This window comes from Salvelinus namaycush, chromosome 13 (assembly GCF_016432855.1).
Source record: "Salvelinus namaycush isolate Seneca chromosome 13, SaNama_1.0, whole genome shotgun sequence".
In the NCBI taxonomy this organism is placed as follows: domain Eukaryota; kingdom Metazoa; phylum Chordata; class Actinopteri; order Salmoniformes; family Salmonidae; genus Salvelinus; species Salvelinus namaycush.
The window spans coordinates 21,734,066-21,748,037 of record NC_052319.1 but is presented as its reverse complement, the minus strand read 5'-3'; the positions used below and the strand labels follow the sequence as shown (position 1 = coordinate 21,748,037).

The following is a 13,972-nucleotide window of genomic DNA, read 5'->3' as shown; positions in this document are numbered from 1 at the left end:
TAGTTTTGGCAAGTCGGTTAGGACATCTACTTTGTGCATGACACAAGTGATTCTTCCAACAATTGTTTAGAGACAGATTATTTCACTTAAAATTTACTGTATCACAATTCCAGTGGGTCAGAAGTTTACATACACTAAGTTGACTGTGCCTTTAAACAGCTTAGAAAATTCCAGAAAATGATGTCATGGATGTAGAAGCTTCTGATAGGCTAATTGACATCATTTCAGTCAATTGGAGGTGTACCTGTGGATGTATTTCAAGGCCTACCTTCAAACTCAGTGCCTCTTTGCTTGACATCATGGGAAAATCAAAAGAAATCAGCCAAGACCTCAGAAAACAATTGGAGACCTCCACAAGTCTGCTTCATCCTTGGGAGCAATTTCCAAATGCCTGAAGGTACCACGTTCATCTGTACAAACAATAGTACGCAAGTATAAACACCATGGGACCACGCAGCCGTCATACCGCTCTGGAAGGAGACGCGTTCTGTCTCCTAGAGATAAACGTACTTTGGTGCGAAAAGTGCAAATCAATCCCAGAACAACAGCAAAGGACATTGTGAAGATGCTGGAGGAAACAGGTACAAAAGTATCTATATCCACAGTAAAAAGAGTCCTATATCGACATAACCTGAAACGCTGCACAGCAAGGAAGAAGCCACTGCTCCAAAACCGCTATAAAAAAGCCAGACTGCGGTTTGCAACTGCACATGGGGACAAAGATCATACTTTTTGGAGAACTTTCCTCTGGTCTGATGAAACAAAAATAGAACTGTTTGGCCATAATGACCATCGTTATGTTTGGAGGACAAAGGGGGAGGCTTGCAAACCAAAGAACACCATCCCAACCATGAAGCACAGGGGTGGCAGCATCATCTTGTGGGGGTGCTTTGCTGCAGGAGGGACTGGTGCACTACACAAAATAGATGGCATCATGGGGCAGGAAAATTACGTGGATATATTGAAGCAACATCTCAAGACATCAGTCAGGAAGTTAAAGCTTGGTCGCAAATGGGTCTTCCAAATGGACATTGACCCCAAGCATACTTCCAAAGTTGTGGAAAAATGGCTTAAGGACAACAAAGTCAAGGTATTGGAGTGGCCATCACAAAGCCCTGACCTCAATCCTATAGAACATTTGTGAGCAGAACTGAAAAAGTTGGTGCGAGCAAGGAGGCCTACAAACCTGACTCAGTTACACCATCTCTGTCAGGAGGAATAGTCAAAGATTCACCCAACATATTGTGGGAAGCTTGTGGAAGGCTACCCAAAACGTTTGACCCAAGTTAAACAATTTAAAGGCAATGCTACCAAATACTAATTGAGAGTATGTAAACTTCTGACCCACTGGGAATGTGATGAAATAAATAAAAGTTAAAATAAATCATTCTCTCTACTATTATTCTGACATTTCACATTCTTAAAATAAAATGGTTAACCTAACTGACCTAAGACAGGGAATTTTTACTGGATTAAATGTCAGGAAATGTGAAAAACTGAGTTTAAATGTATTTGGCTAAGGTGTATGTAAACTTCCGACTTCAACTGTATATAAAACATTATTAGGCAGCTCAAATCTTATAGCATGTCAATTGTAAATGTTCATAGCATGACATTTGAAAATGAAATCTATGATGTGAGCTTTCTAACAGTGTAAGGCATTACAACCTACTGTTCATGGCACTCTCAAGAAGATATGTTTTATATGCCCATCCACACAACATTGACGTTCAACGGGTGGCACCCTTTTCCCTATATAGTGCACTACTTATTAATACACTACATAAGCAATAGGGTGTCATTTGGGACGCATATATCTAGTTTTTCTTTAAGTGTGTTTCACAGGAGAGGATGTAAGTCAGACATTCAGACAGTCAGAAAGTCAGACAGTCAGACAGGGGGTTCTAGATCAAGTGAAATTAAGTTCAGGTCTGAGGCCAAAATGGCCTCATTGACTTATTGCATTTGACATGGGCGATTGCTGCTTCTCATGACCAGGGCCATGCACAGACATGCTCAAAATAACAAAGGACAAATGTCAGATCCAACTTAAAATGTGGATGCCTACCCGCCACCTACAGCCAGTGGCCACTGCATGCAAGTCAAACGAGTGTGCTCTTGGGGCGGAGGAGGGGATTCAAGAGCTTATGAAAGTATCTAGCTTGATGTGCAATTTGTTACATTTAAAATGAAAAGAGACTCAAAATAAAATGTAAAAGTACGTAATAACACTTCTTTTAAATCCATGAAGCTGCCACTGGGGCACTTTCATAGGAGGGCAAAAGGCAGGTGCTCAGGCACTGGTTGAGCCCCAGTGGCAGCCACTGATTGGCTGAATACTGGACTTTTCTTTGAGAAGATATATCAAGTGATCTGTGCATTTGAACAACAGCATAAATACACCTACTTCAACCGAATGACCGCTGCTGCACATGCTGCCACTGTTTTGAACAGATTAGATTATACTATTTAGAATGAGCAGCTAGCTCACGTCACAAACGAATAAGTGCACCAGGAAGAACACAACAAGCATTATTTACCTGGGGATATCTAGCTAACATAACGTCACAAAGCATGATGCACTAGCCAGGTAACTTTCATTCTGAAATAACTTCATATTTCTGAGTTAATCAGATATTAGTTTAGAAAGACTTGAAATTGGCATGGGAGCTAACTACCTAGCAAGTTACTAGCAGCTATAGCTAGCTAGCTGCGTATCAAAGTTAGATAACTAGTTAATTTGACCAAAAATCTACCAAACTATTTCTCAATGCTTCTCAAAATGACTGTAGCTGGCTAATTCATTTGATTATGCTTTGTGACACACAGTTTTATACTGTTTTAGTCCACACAACATGTTGCTCTGTCACTTACAGTAGAACCTGATGAACAACATGGGAAAAAATTTAATTGGTCATGCTTTTTTGTGTTACAAGATCCGCTATGAGAATGTTCTAGCTAGTGTATCCCTGTCCTTCGACACTTGTTGGATGTAGTTTTCCAGTTTATCAGGCCCCAGGCTACCATGACTGTTATGATTATTTATTTACTTGTTAATTACAATTAGCTTTTTGCTTTAGGGCCATCTGTACCTGATAGAGCAGATCTAGTCTCACATGTAAGCCGTCTGATGCAAGAGAATCATTGGGAGGGAGACTAGAGCAGAACCAGAAGTTCTGACTGAACAGACGCACATTTGAGGGCCCCAGAATGGTCCATTTACTTTTTGCTGTTATAATTTATGCTATTTATGCTCCTGCGAATTCATTGGGTCAGTTCGCCCTCATAGCAAATAGGTGGCAAAACAATCCATGTTCGCATGCGCCCACGGAGGTAGAGCTGCTTCTGCTGGCAGTTACTGAGGGGCAGAGTAGTAACTGAACAGCTTGTTTTGAACAATATATTTTTGAAACTGAAAATGTACACATTTATCACACGTTTATGAAGATTTAAAACATAATCCATTAATTATATATATTTTATTTACACTGAACAAAAATATAAGTGCAACATGTAAAGTGTTGGTCTTATGTTTCATGAGCTGAAATAAGATCCCAGAAATGTTTCATACGCACAAAAATATTATTTATCTCAAATTACATCCCTGTTAGTGAGCATTTCTCATTTGCCAAGATAATCCATCCACCTGACAGGTGTGGCATATCAAGAAGCTGGCCTACATACTCACCAGAAATGTCACCCATTGAGCATGTTTGGGATGCTCTGGATCGACATGAATGATAGTGTGTTCCAGTTCTCACCAATATCCAGCAACTTCGCACAGACATTGAAGAGGAGTGGGACAACATTCCACAGGCCACAATCAACAGCCTAATCAGCTCTATGCGAAGATGTGTCGCGCTGCATGAGGCAAATGGTGGTCACACCAGATACTGACTGGTTTTCTGATCCACGCCTTACCTTTTTTGAATGTATCTGTGACCAACAGATGCATATCTGTATTCCCAGTTAAGTGAAATCCATAGATTAGACCTAATTAATGTATTTCAATTGACTTATTTACTTATATGAACTTATATGTTACATTTATATTTTTATTCAGTATAATTAAACATATATATTTTTTGGACTAGTCAAAGTGGGGCGCTGCCCCTAATGCCGTAAGGGGAGGGCCACCGCTGTTGAACCCTATCTGTGTGTAACTAACTTCACATAGCCCCCCAGAAGAAAGGCACACAGTAAAAGATATTAAACAGTGATGACAGGCATTGACAGGACGGTCACAGCCACACGTTCACTGCTCTCGGAATATCTCTCAGACTCAATACACAAAGTGATTGTATAGTATGCGTTGTGTTTAGAAAATAACAAAAATACAGAAAAGCATACCTGCAGTAAAAGATTTCAAACAGTGATGACAGGCTTTGACAGGACGGTCACAGGTTCACAGGTTCACTGGTTAGGTAACGTAAACTCACGTAAACTCGTACATCGCCTTGGTCCGTACAATTGCCCTTATTTTAGCGCCCCAAAAACGTAATACTTCCAGCTCAACTGTAATGTCAATACCATTGTAAAGCACAATTTCTCCCCTTTCCAACATGATCAATTACATGACCTAAACGCTGCCCGTTTCTGCATAATTCAAGCAGGCAATGAGCCCCGTCGGGTCTTTTTAAAAATGGCGCGTGGGGAAGCGAAACTAATGCGTGACAGTGAGAAGGAGAGGTTGTGTGGGAAAATTGCTTTTTTTCACTCAATCTGTCCAACTTATCACCTTATCGCCTCTAAAATGTAAATAAAACACTATAAACATTTACATAATGTGTCATTACATACCTATTTGAAGGTTTGTGTCGAATTTGAATCGGGTTTTTAGGGCGGTGCTAAAGTGATCTTAGAAGTAAACAGCGGCTTTGAGAATGATGATCGCATGCAACGATGACGCAAAAAATGACTAGGTATCCCCCCTTACCCCCGTCACTGTCCATTTCTTGTTTTTAAACGGTGAGAGAAGTGCTACACCTGGTGGAGAGAGATTGTAAGTCAGAAATAGTTGCTTTATGCGTGCTGTACGTTACGACATGACACGTCACGATGTAACGGAGGGTCCGTTTTTTCAACTTTTCTCCAATACTATAGAGCCATTACCATGTCGATCAGCGCTTGAATAGAAACCCCCGATTTTGAAGTCAACACAGTCGCTACAGTCCCATTAGTTTTCTTTGTAGCCTCGTTTGAATGTTGCGGTTGCGCACATTTGTACGGAATGGGGTGAGTTTACCTTAGAACACAATATATATTTTAGATAGGAACAACAGTAGTGATACATACTCTCAATCTGAAGTGATATTAATCCATAAATACAGAGCACAAGTAAAACCCTTTTTATATTAACCTTTTAAGGTAGTAAGAAAATAAACATTCACTTAATATTTCAATAAACCACCTGCTAGCAAATCACCTGCTAGCAATAGCTAGAGTGACATTGTAGTGCAGTGACCAACGGTGCTAGTTAGCTCGTCAATAACACGGCTAGCTAAGCCAGCAAAAACTTGGTTAACTTGCAGAAATATGTCTCAAATACATTTACGGCAAAATAAATATATACATAGTCACATTCGTTATTGACTTCAGGATATATTAACCTGTTTTCCAAAGACACTATTGTGTTATACAGTTTTAAACAGTTTTTATATACAGAGGAAGGAGACACAAAACTGCACTCAGAATATCTCTCTCACACTGAAGAGCAGGCAGACCAACTTCCCAAATAGAGGAGAAGCACTCAAAACCCACTAGTTGTTCTTTCAAAGAAAATAATACAAAAATGGTAAGTCTGAAGACCTCTCGTATTGCCAACCTTACTACAATGGCAGCAAATATTCGTAGGAATTCAGCAACACATAATGAAAGGAAACTTTATTTATGGTGAATGGTTTTATGCAGCGTTCTTTGATGTCTACATTGCGTGCGAGGTTGATGGAAACTCTACATTTTCACTTTGTCACATGTGCACTTGCCTGCTCATGTCGCTTGTTTGTGTCTTTGTTAGGTTACCTATCTTTCAAGCCATTGTAGGAGAACCATTCTTAGTAATGTTCTTAGTTAGGTTCTTACTTAGGAGAACCATTCTTTCTTATATTCTTAGTTAGGTTCTTAGTTAGGAGAAACATTCTTAACTATAGGTTACTATACCTTTCATGCCATAGTAGGAGAAGCGTTCACAGAACTCATTCACCACTATAAAGGAGATGCTGACAGGGTAGTTGGTCCCACATAGTTTCTGAGAAGAAAGGAGAAAGAGAGACAGGGACAGAGAGAGGGGAGAAGGGAGAGAGAAAGAGAGCGAGAGAGAAAATCAGAGAGAGAGAGGGAGAGAAAAAAGAGAGAGGGTACATAAAGACTGTATGCACAGTTCACTGGAGTAGCCAATATCCATTCTAACTACAATCAGTTAAACAATACAATTATGACATTGTCCATTCATGGTACAAAGAAATGACAAGTACTACTAAGGTCTGAAGAAGAAAAAATTCAAGTTGAAATGTTGCTCAACTAAGAAACCCAGAAAACTAAGATGCCACTTTCCAAGAATCATCCAATCGATATCCATTGTGCCTGTTCAAGGCACTTTCCAAAGACAGGACCATGGATATAGTGCAATGAAACATGAAAGTAGAGAAATGTAAAAAATTACCGGTGATTTGCTTGTCTTTCCATTTTCTTGAATTTTCAACTCATGTTCTGTAAGGAAATCACAAAAGAATTTAACATTGGAAATATACTGTATCTACATTTAAAGTAACTTTCCAGTGTTTCCAGATTTCTATGAAATAAGACCTATAATTAATTACAATATGAGTGAAATCGTTTTCCTTACAATTTAAATTTAATTTAAGTATGATAAAAAAGCAGGTTTTCTGTGTTGGAATTGTGTGGGTATACCCCAACAACAGAATGGTGTTGGTGTATACTGGTCCATAAAATATTAATGCAAGTAGACTGCTGATTGGCCAGCTCATCCTCATCAGGAAATAGTAAGCATTTTTTAAATGCCTGTTTGAGATATAGGTTTGAGGTCGGGTTTTTGAAGTGGTTTTTTCTACAATGTATGCTTTGGCCACAAGTACCAGTATAGGATAAAACAACATTATTTGAGTATGAGTTAACAGAATATGAACTTTTAAAAGTGATATTTTCACTGGACAGTTACTTTAAGCATAATCTCTAATAAATGCAGGCCTTCTGTCAAATGCAATGAAATCCAACCCGTATTGCAGTATTCACGCAGTGGCAAATACTAGTCAATTGGGTGCATAATTTCTGGGAATTGCTATATTGACTATTAATAAAAAATAATAATTAATGGCAGACTACTCATTATTATTACGCTCTATGGCCTATGAGAAGAGAGTGGTTTATGGTAATGATAGGGAAAATTAATACAAACGCTCCGATGATGCGCCTGTTGACTCAGTTCCATTGCAAATAGACAGATGTGATTGAAAACATACTCAGAAGTTTTGCAGTGAAAACCAAACACTAAATGCAAAGTTACAAATTACACATATTTCAGCATTTCTATAAATCGAGCACATGTTACACATTTGCCTACGTCCATCCATCTTGTCAAGCATTGGCATGCATAACGACAGTCATTCACCATTTGCCACTCTACAAAAAACTGAAAACTATTGATAACAAAGTTTGTGTGTAAAACTCTTTCCTTCAAATATGCATGGACCATGGATCCAATAAAAAGACATGCATTACCCTTTCGTTTCTCCATTTCTTGTTTTTTTTCTGGAGTGTTTTTGGCACGCTAGCGTCGCATCGGTCGGTGGCTCTCTTGACGTGCGTCCAAGTCCGTTCCTCTCTTGTCTGTGAATCTGAGCGCACTGCGCAGTAATGGAAAACGCAGCTCTCTTATAACATATGTTCAACCCGTTAGTTAATATTCGACTCCAGATCCATGAATTTGTGACTTCAATGGCTGTTCAGTACAGATCTGCTACTGTCAGTAGAATAGCAGATCTTACTTTACTTTCATATAGCCCAGCAGAGTGTGGACTGTGTGGGAACCTGCCTGTGAACCAGATTCTGGATGCACAATAGAGTTATTGTATGGGTTCTTGAACCCGCAAACCTGAGCATGGAATGCCTGTTGAAATTGGCCTGAAGTGATCATAGCCTGTGAGTTCCTTGAGTCCCACTGGTGGATAGTAGACTAACAGTAGTGTTTGCTCACGCAAAATAGGGTAGGCTAAGCCTACCTTTTGATAAGAAAATGATTGACACAAAGTTTAGAGAACATTTATCCCTCATCATTTTCTTATCAAATCATTTGTCTGCCTATTTAACTGATGGCTTGATGTGAATTCATACTTCTTAACTTGTAACTTCGTTAGTCTACTCTGACGAAGTCCATGCTGCTGAAACGCGTCAGAGTTTTTACATATTTGTTCCATTAAACATACTGTAAAAATGAAGGCATTTGCATTGTATGAAGAGTGCCTCTGGTCCTCCTTGTTTTTTGAATACCTTATGAATTGGACAACTTCCATATGTTCTGGCACTTTTGAGACATTTTTGGACAAGTTATCATGCATTTATAGGGTTTTGTTATCATGCATTTTTTATTTATTTCTCATGGAGAGTGCTATTGTTGAAGTGAATGAATAAAACAAATCGTTCGCACAAAAAAGTTTTCATGTAGTTCATCTCTAGTATTTCCTGATTTCCACAAACAGGTGTAGGATCTTAATTTGACCTGTATTGTTACAGCAAAATAATCATGCAGAAACAAGATTTCAATATAATGTTGCTTGATCAGGGGTTAGGCTTTTAGCTGGCCAAAAGTAGGCTACATGAAGCGTGCAATACTGTTAATATAACCATGTTAGTGTGGGTTTTCAGTGAATGTATGTAAATTGCAAAGCTCATCTGCATTCCCTGCAGTGCAGGACAATTCTCAGCAACAAAATAGTGGATTGTAAAACTCAATAGAAAATACAGTACTATTAGCATATAACTCTTTCCCCCATGAAACCCCTACCATGCTGTTTGGTTGTATTTGCCATGTCAATAGTCTCCAATTGTAAATAAATGAATGGTCAGCATGTCACATTTACATTCTCCTTAGATGTGCTATGATGTTCCACCCTGGTGCCAGTGACCATCCCCTATGCATGAGCACCACAGGCGGCAGTAGAAACACTGACTACATAACAGCGTGACTTTTTAATTGGTTGTTGAATGTGTGTGCTGAGAGAAAGAGTTCATTTTATTTATTTGTTTAACCATTATTTAATTAGGCAAGTCGGTTAAGAACAAATTCTTATTTACAATGACGGCCTACACCGGCCAAACCCGGACAACGCAGGACCAATTGTGCGCCGCTCTATGGGACTCCCACTTTCTAAACTCCTGCCAAATGTAGGACCATATACGATACATATATTTCCCTCAAATTACACAAATCCACAAAGAATTTGAACACAAATTCAAAACCCCATATCTGTTAGGGGAAATACCTCAGTGTGCAATCCCAGAAGCAAGATTTGTGACTTGCTGCCACAAGAAAAGGTCTCCCAGTGAGTCAAAATCACCAATGTAAATAAATATAACCTATATTTATCTGCCTATTTATTTCCCTTCAATCAATCATTCATTCTACTAGTTGCACATTGTCACAATAGCTTACTAATAGCCGCTACGGCCTATTTATTGCCTTACCTCCCTAATCTTACCTCATTTGCACACACTGTATATAGATTTTTTTTCTATTGTGTTATTGACTGTACGTTTGTTTATTCCATGTGTAACTTTGTGTTGTTGTGTGTGTCACACTGCTTTGCTTTACCTTGGCCAGGTCACAGTTGTAAATGAGAACTTGTTCTCAACTGGCCTACCTGATTAAATAAAGGTGAAATAAAAATTAATAATTATGTAACATTTTAAATGTTAAACTACATTTTTTAATCGCTAACAATATAATATTTTAAACATTATTATTCTCTTGAAACGTTTTGTGCGTGTATTGTTTGCTGTTATGTCTGATTGTTTTGTTTAATTTGCTTTGTTGGTTTTTGGTGTTGTTGTTTGGGCAACATATACTGAAGACAAATATAAACACAACATGCAACAATTTCTACGATTTTACTGAGTTACAGTTAATATAGGGAAATCCGGCAATTTAAATGAATTCATTAGGCCCTAATCTATGGATTTCACATGACTGGCAATACAGATATGCATCTGAGGGGCGTGGATCAGAAAACCAGTCAGTATCTGCTGTGACCACCATTTGCCTCATGCAGCATGACACCTCCTTCACATTGAGTTGATCAGGATGTTGATTGTGGCCTGTGGAATGTTGTCCCACTCCTCTTCAATGGCTGTGCGAAGTTTCTGGATATTGGCGGACCTGGAACACGCTGTCGTACATGTAGATCCAGAGCATCCCAAACATGCTCAATTGTTGACATGTTTGGTGAGTATGCAGGGCATGGGAGAACATTTTCAGCTTCCAGAAATTGTGTAAGGATCCTTGCGACATGGGACCGTGCATTATCATGCTGAAACATGAGGTGATGGCGGCGGATGAATGGCACAACAATGGGAATCAGGATCTCGTCACAGTATCTCTGTGCATTCAAATTTCCATCGATAAAACACAATTGTGTTCGTTGTCTGTAGCCTGCCCACACGATAACCCCACCGCCACAACTGGGGGCACTCTTTCACAATGTTGACATCAGCACACCGCTTGCCCACATGATGTCATAAACATGGTCTGCGGTTGTAAGGCTGATTGGACGTACTGCCACATTTTTCAAAATTACGTTGGAAGGGGCTTATGGTAGAGTAATGAACATTAAATTCTCTGGCAGCTCTGGTGGACATTCCTGTAATCAGCATGCCAACTGCACGCTCCCTCAAAACTTGAGACATCTGTGGCATTGAGTTGTGTCACAGAGCTGTACATTTTAGAGTTTCCTTTTATTGTAGAGAAATAAGCTTTTGTGCATATGGAACATTTCTGGGATCTTTAATTTCAGCTCATGAAACATGGGACCAACACGTTACATGTTGCATTTCTATTTTTGTTCAGTGTAAAAATATGTTTCCCATGCCATAAAGCCCATTTGAATTTAACTGAATTGAGAGAGAGAGAGAGAGAGAAAACGAGAGAGCAAGAGAGCTAGGGGAACCCTGGACCATTGAAAACAGCAACCCATACAAGGACCTGTACTCAGTAATCTAATTCACTGAAAGACTTCAATTGCTCCTTTGAAATTCTGACCACAGGACCCTTCTAGCACAGTCTCAGATATAGGCTATGTTAAAACTGTGATGTAAAAAGAAAATCGAGCCTGCAAGTTCAATATGGAACCACTTCCAAAAGGGTTAACAGTTTCAAACATTGGATGTTTTCTAAACATAATGTTGTGCCAACTGAATAGCTGCATCTATGGTAACTAAAATAAGCAAATAGATCTGATAGTGATATCACCCTTATCATCCAGTGACTTCAAATAACCTCACTAAATCCACAACACTGATTTGTAAAGTGCATTTTAAGTCACAATTAACTCCAAATAATGCCATAAAGTGTAAAGGTCCCCTGTTTTATATCGCAATTTCATGCCAACACCTTTCTTTTATTCCTTTATGATATTCGAATGAGGACAGAAACTGCACCATTTGGCTTGATGGTTATCTAGGGATGAGGATGCACTTGAAGCTATGCTGTTTGAAGGGGAGATTAACAGCCAGATCATTGAGTGAGTGGAGGACTATAAATACCTAGGAACGAACCATCATTCACAACAAGCTCTCCTTCAAAAGGAACACCGAACAGATTCACTCTAAATCTCAACAATGGCTGTTCTTTTTACAGAAATCTAGGCAGTTTAATGTACACCCTTCCATCCTCCAAGCATTTTATAAATGCTTTATAGAATCCACCCTAGCTTTTAATATTGTGCGGTGGTTTGGTGCTCTATGAAACACTAGTTAGAGCCCATTGTAATAAAAAACAGTGGGAAGGTCATTGGAGACAGCCAGAAACCCCTTAGTGACATCTATAAAAAAAACAAGGAAGAAGGGGGAACAAATAGCCTTGAACATTATGCACATACTCCATGACCAGTACAGTCCCTTACCCTCCGGACGCAGATATACTGTAGATCTGTCATACAATTCTAAGAGAGCAGCTTCTCGTTTTAATAGATTTGTTTATATATGTGTATATATAGCCTGTGATTGCATAGATTGCTTCTAATCTAATCTGTTATACTGTTAATGTTTTTGTGTTCTATTTTGCTATGTTGTTGTGTCTTGTATGTATCACCCCGTCACCGCTCATGAAGTTCCCTCTTAGGGAATAAACGTTTTTTGAATTGAATACAAGGGAAACATGAATGACAGGACTTTTACTGAATATATTTTGTGATAAAAGACTCTTCAGTATGCATAAGATTAATCTAGTCTTACTATCCACGGCTTGAAGTCACCATGCTTGGTGGAGAAAATCTCACTTTTTCTGTCGTTCTGACTAAATGGAGTACAGCTACGACCGGAAGTTACTTTTTTGTAGCAGGTAAGGACAATTAACGTGGCAGGTTAGGATAATTAACGTGGCAGGTTAGGATAATTAACGTGGCAGGTTAGGAGACTTAGGTTAAGGTTAGGAAAAGGGTTAGGGTTAGCTAAAATGCTCTCCTAACCTGCTATGAAAAGTCACTTCCGGTCATGGCTGTACTCTCTCTAGCCACAACCCTTTTCTGTGGCACGTTATATTACAGTAGCTTTATGCCAGTGTAACAACAGTGTAATATCATACTGTTACAGATTGGTGAGTAAAGCAGTAAAACAAATAGTGGAACTGTGGAATTGCGAAACCTCATTATTGAAGATTCCCAGCAGTACAAGCTGTTATTCCACAGTAGCATCTCTAGTAGTGTTGAGGCTAAAGGCCAGCGTCCCAAATGGCACCCTATCCATTATGGGTCCTGGTCAATATCAGTGCACTAGGGGATAGGGTGCCATTTGGGACTTAAACCAGCTTTCATCCGGCAAAGTGCAAACTGTCTTATCAATCATTGCAATACTAGAGAATGTCCTCAAAAGAAATCTCTGTGAAAAGTACACCAATACATCACAAAACTGTCTAAAAGGCTATTGTATTGTGTTACATTCATTTAGAACATCTTCAATACTGAATCAACAGCATAACTTTGTAGGTAATTATACATCTATAATATTATGTGCATTGTCATAACATAAAATACATTTTAAAATCATATAACTTTTAAAAAGAACATACAAATTAAACAGTGTTTATTAGCAACAAACACAGCCTCACCTGGAGCAAGACAGTTGTTAAATTAAACCTATCGACAGAAATAAATGTTAAAATAATGACAACACACCGTCAACAACAGGGTCTTACTGTGGTCTCGCTGTGTTGTGGTCATGATGTTACACATTTGTGGGTCACTTATTATTAAGGCATGGGAAAGTTAAGTGAGGTAAAGTAGTACACTTAGTGACTTGTCCATTAACAAGTGCTTGGTGACAGGAAGACTTACACAGTGTGTATACTAACAGAGATGAAGCGGAGTTATACTCTGCCCAAAATCTGTCCATGAAAATAAGCACACTAAGTAAGGAATGTTTGTATGGAAGCCAATCAGAGTGTCTAATTTGGTCATCAAAAAAATTAATTGCTAATTGATGCTTATTTGATTAAATATTTGTTTCTTGATGCTTCGGTTGTTATGAATGCACTGATATAAGTGGATGCACGTGGCATTTCGGGCTACTTTGAGTTGTGCCTGTGTCATAGAGATAGATAGATAGAAGACTCATCACAGATATACGCTTTGGCATATAGTATATGCTTTAGCATGGACATTGCCTTTGAGGGCTTCCACCATTTTAAAGTAGTCAATTGGGTGGGAATTCCTATGAGTTGGGAGTCCATGCTCTGTTGCAGCCGGCC

The 13,972-nt window shown here is 38.9% G+C and overlaps 1 protein-coding gene across 1 annotated transcript in view; it reads right to left on the bottom strand.

Annotated features, from left to right (window-relative positions):
• The window catches only part of slc15a2 (solute carrier family 15 member 2), a 43,612-nt gene extending 33,838 nt beyond the window's left edge, over nucleotides 1-9,774 (bottom strand). Inside the window, exons 1-3 of the mRNA XM_039006909.1 lie at nucleotides 7,738-9,774; nucleotides 6,662-6,708; nucleotides 6,160-6,247 (exon numbers count right to left, since the gene is read on the bottom strand). Coding sequence (XP_038862837.1) covers nucleotides 6,160-6,247; nucleotides 6,662-6,708; nucleotides 7,738-7,753 — 151 coding nt within the window. The 5' untranslated portion in view covers nucleotides 7,754-9,774. The remainder of the gene's footprint in view (nucleotides 1-6,159; nucleotides 6,248-6,661; nucleotides 6,709-7,737) is intronic.
• Between the last annotated feature and the right edge of the window lie 4,198 nt (nucleotides 9,775-13,972).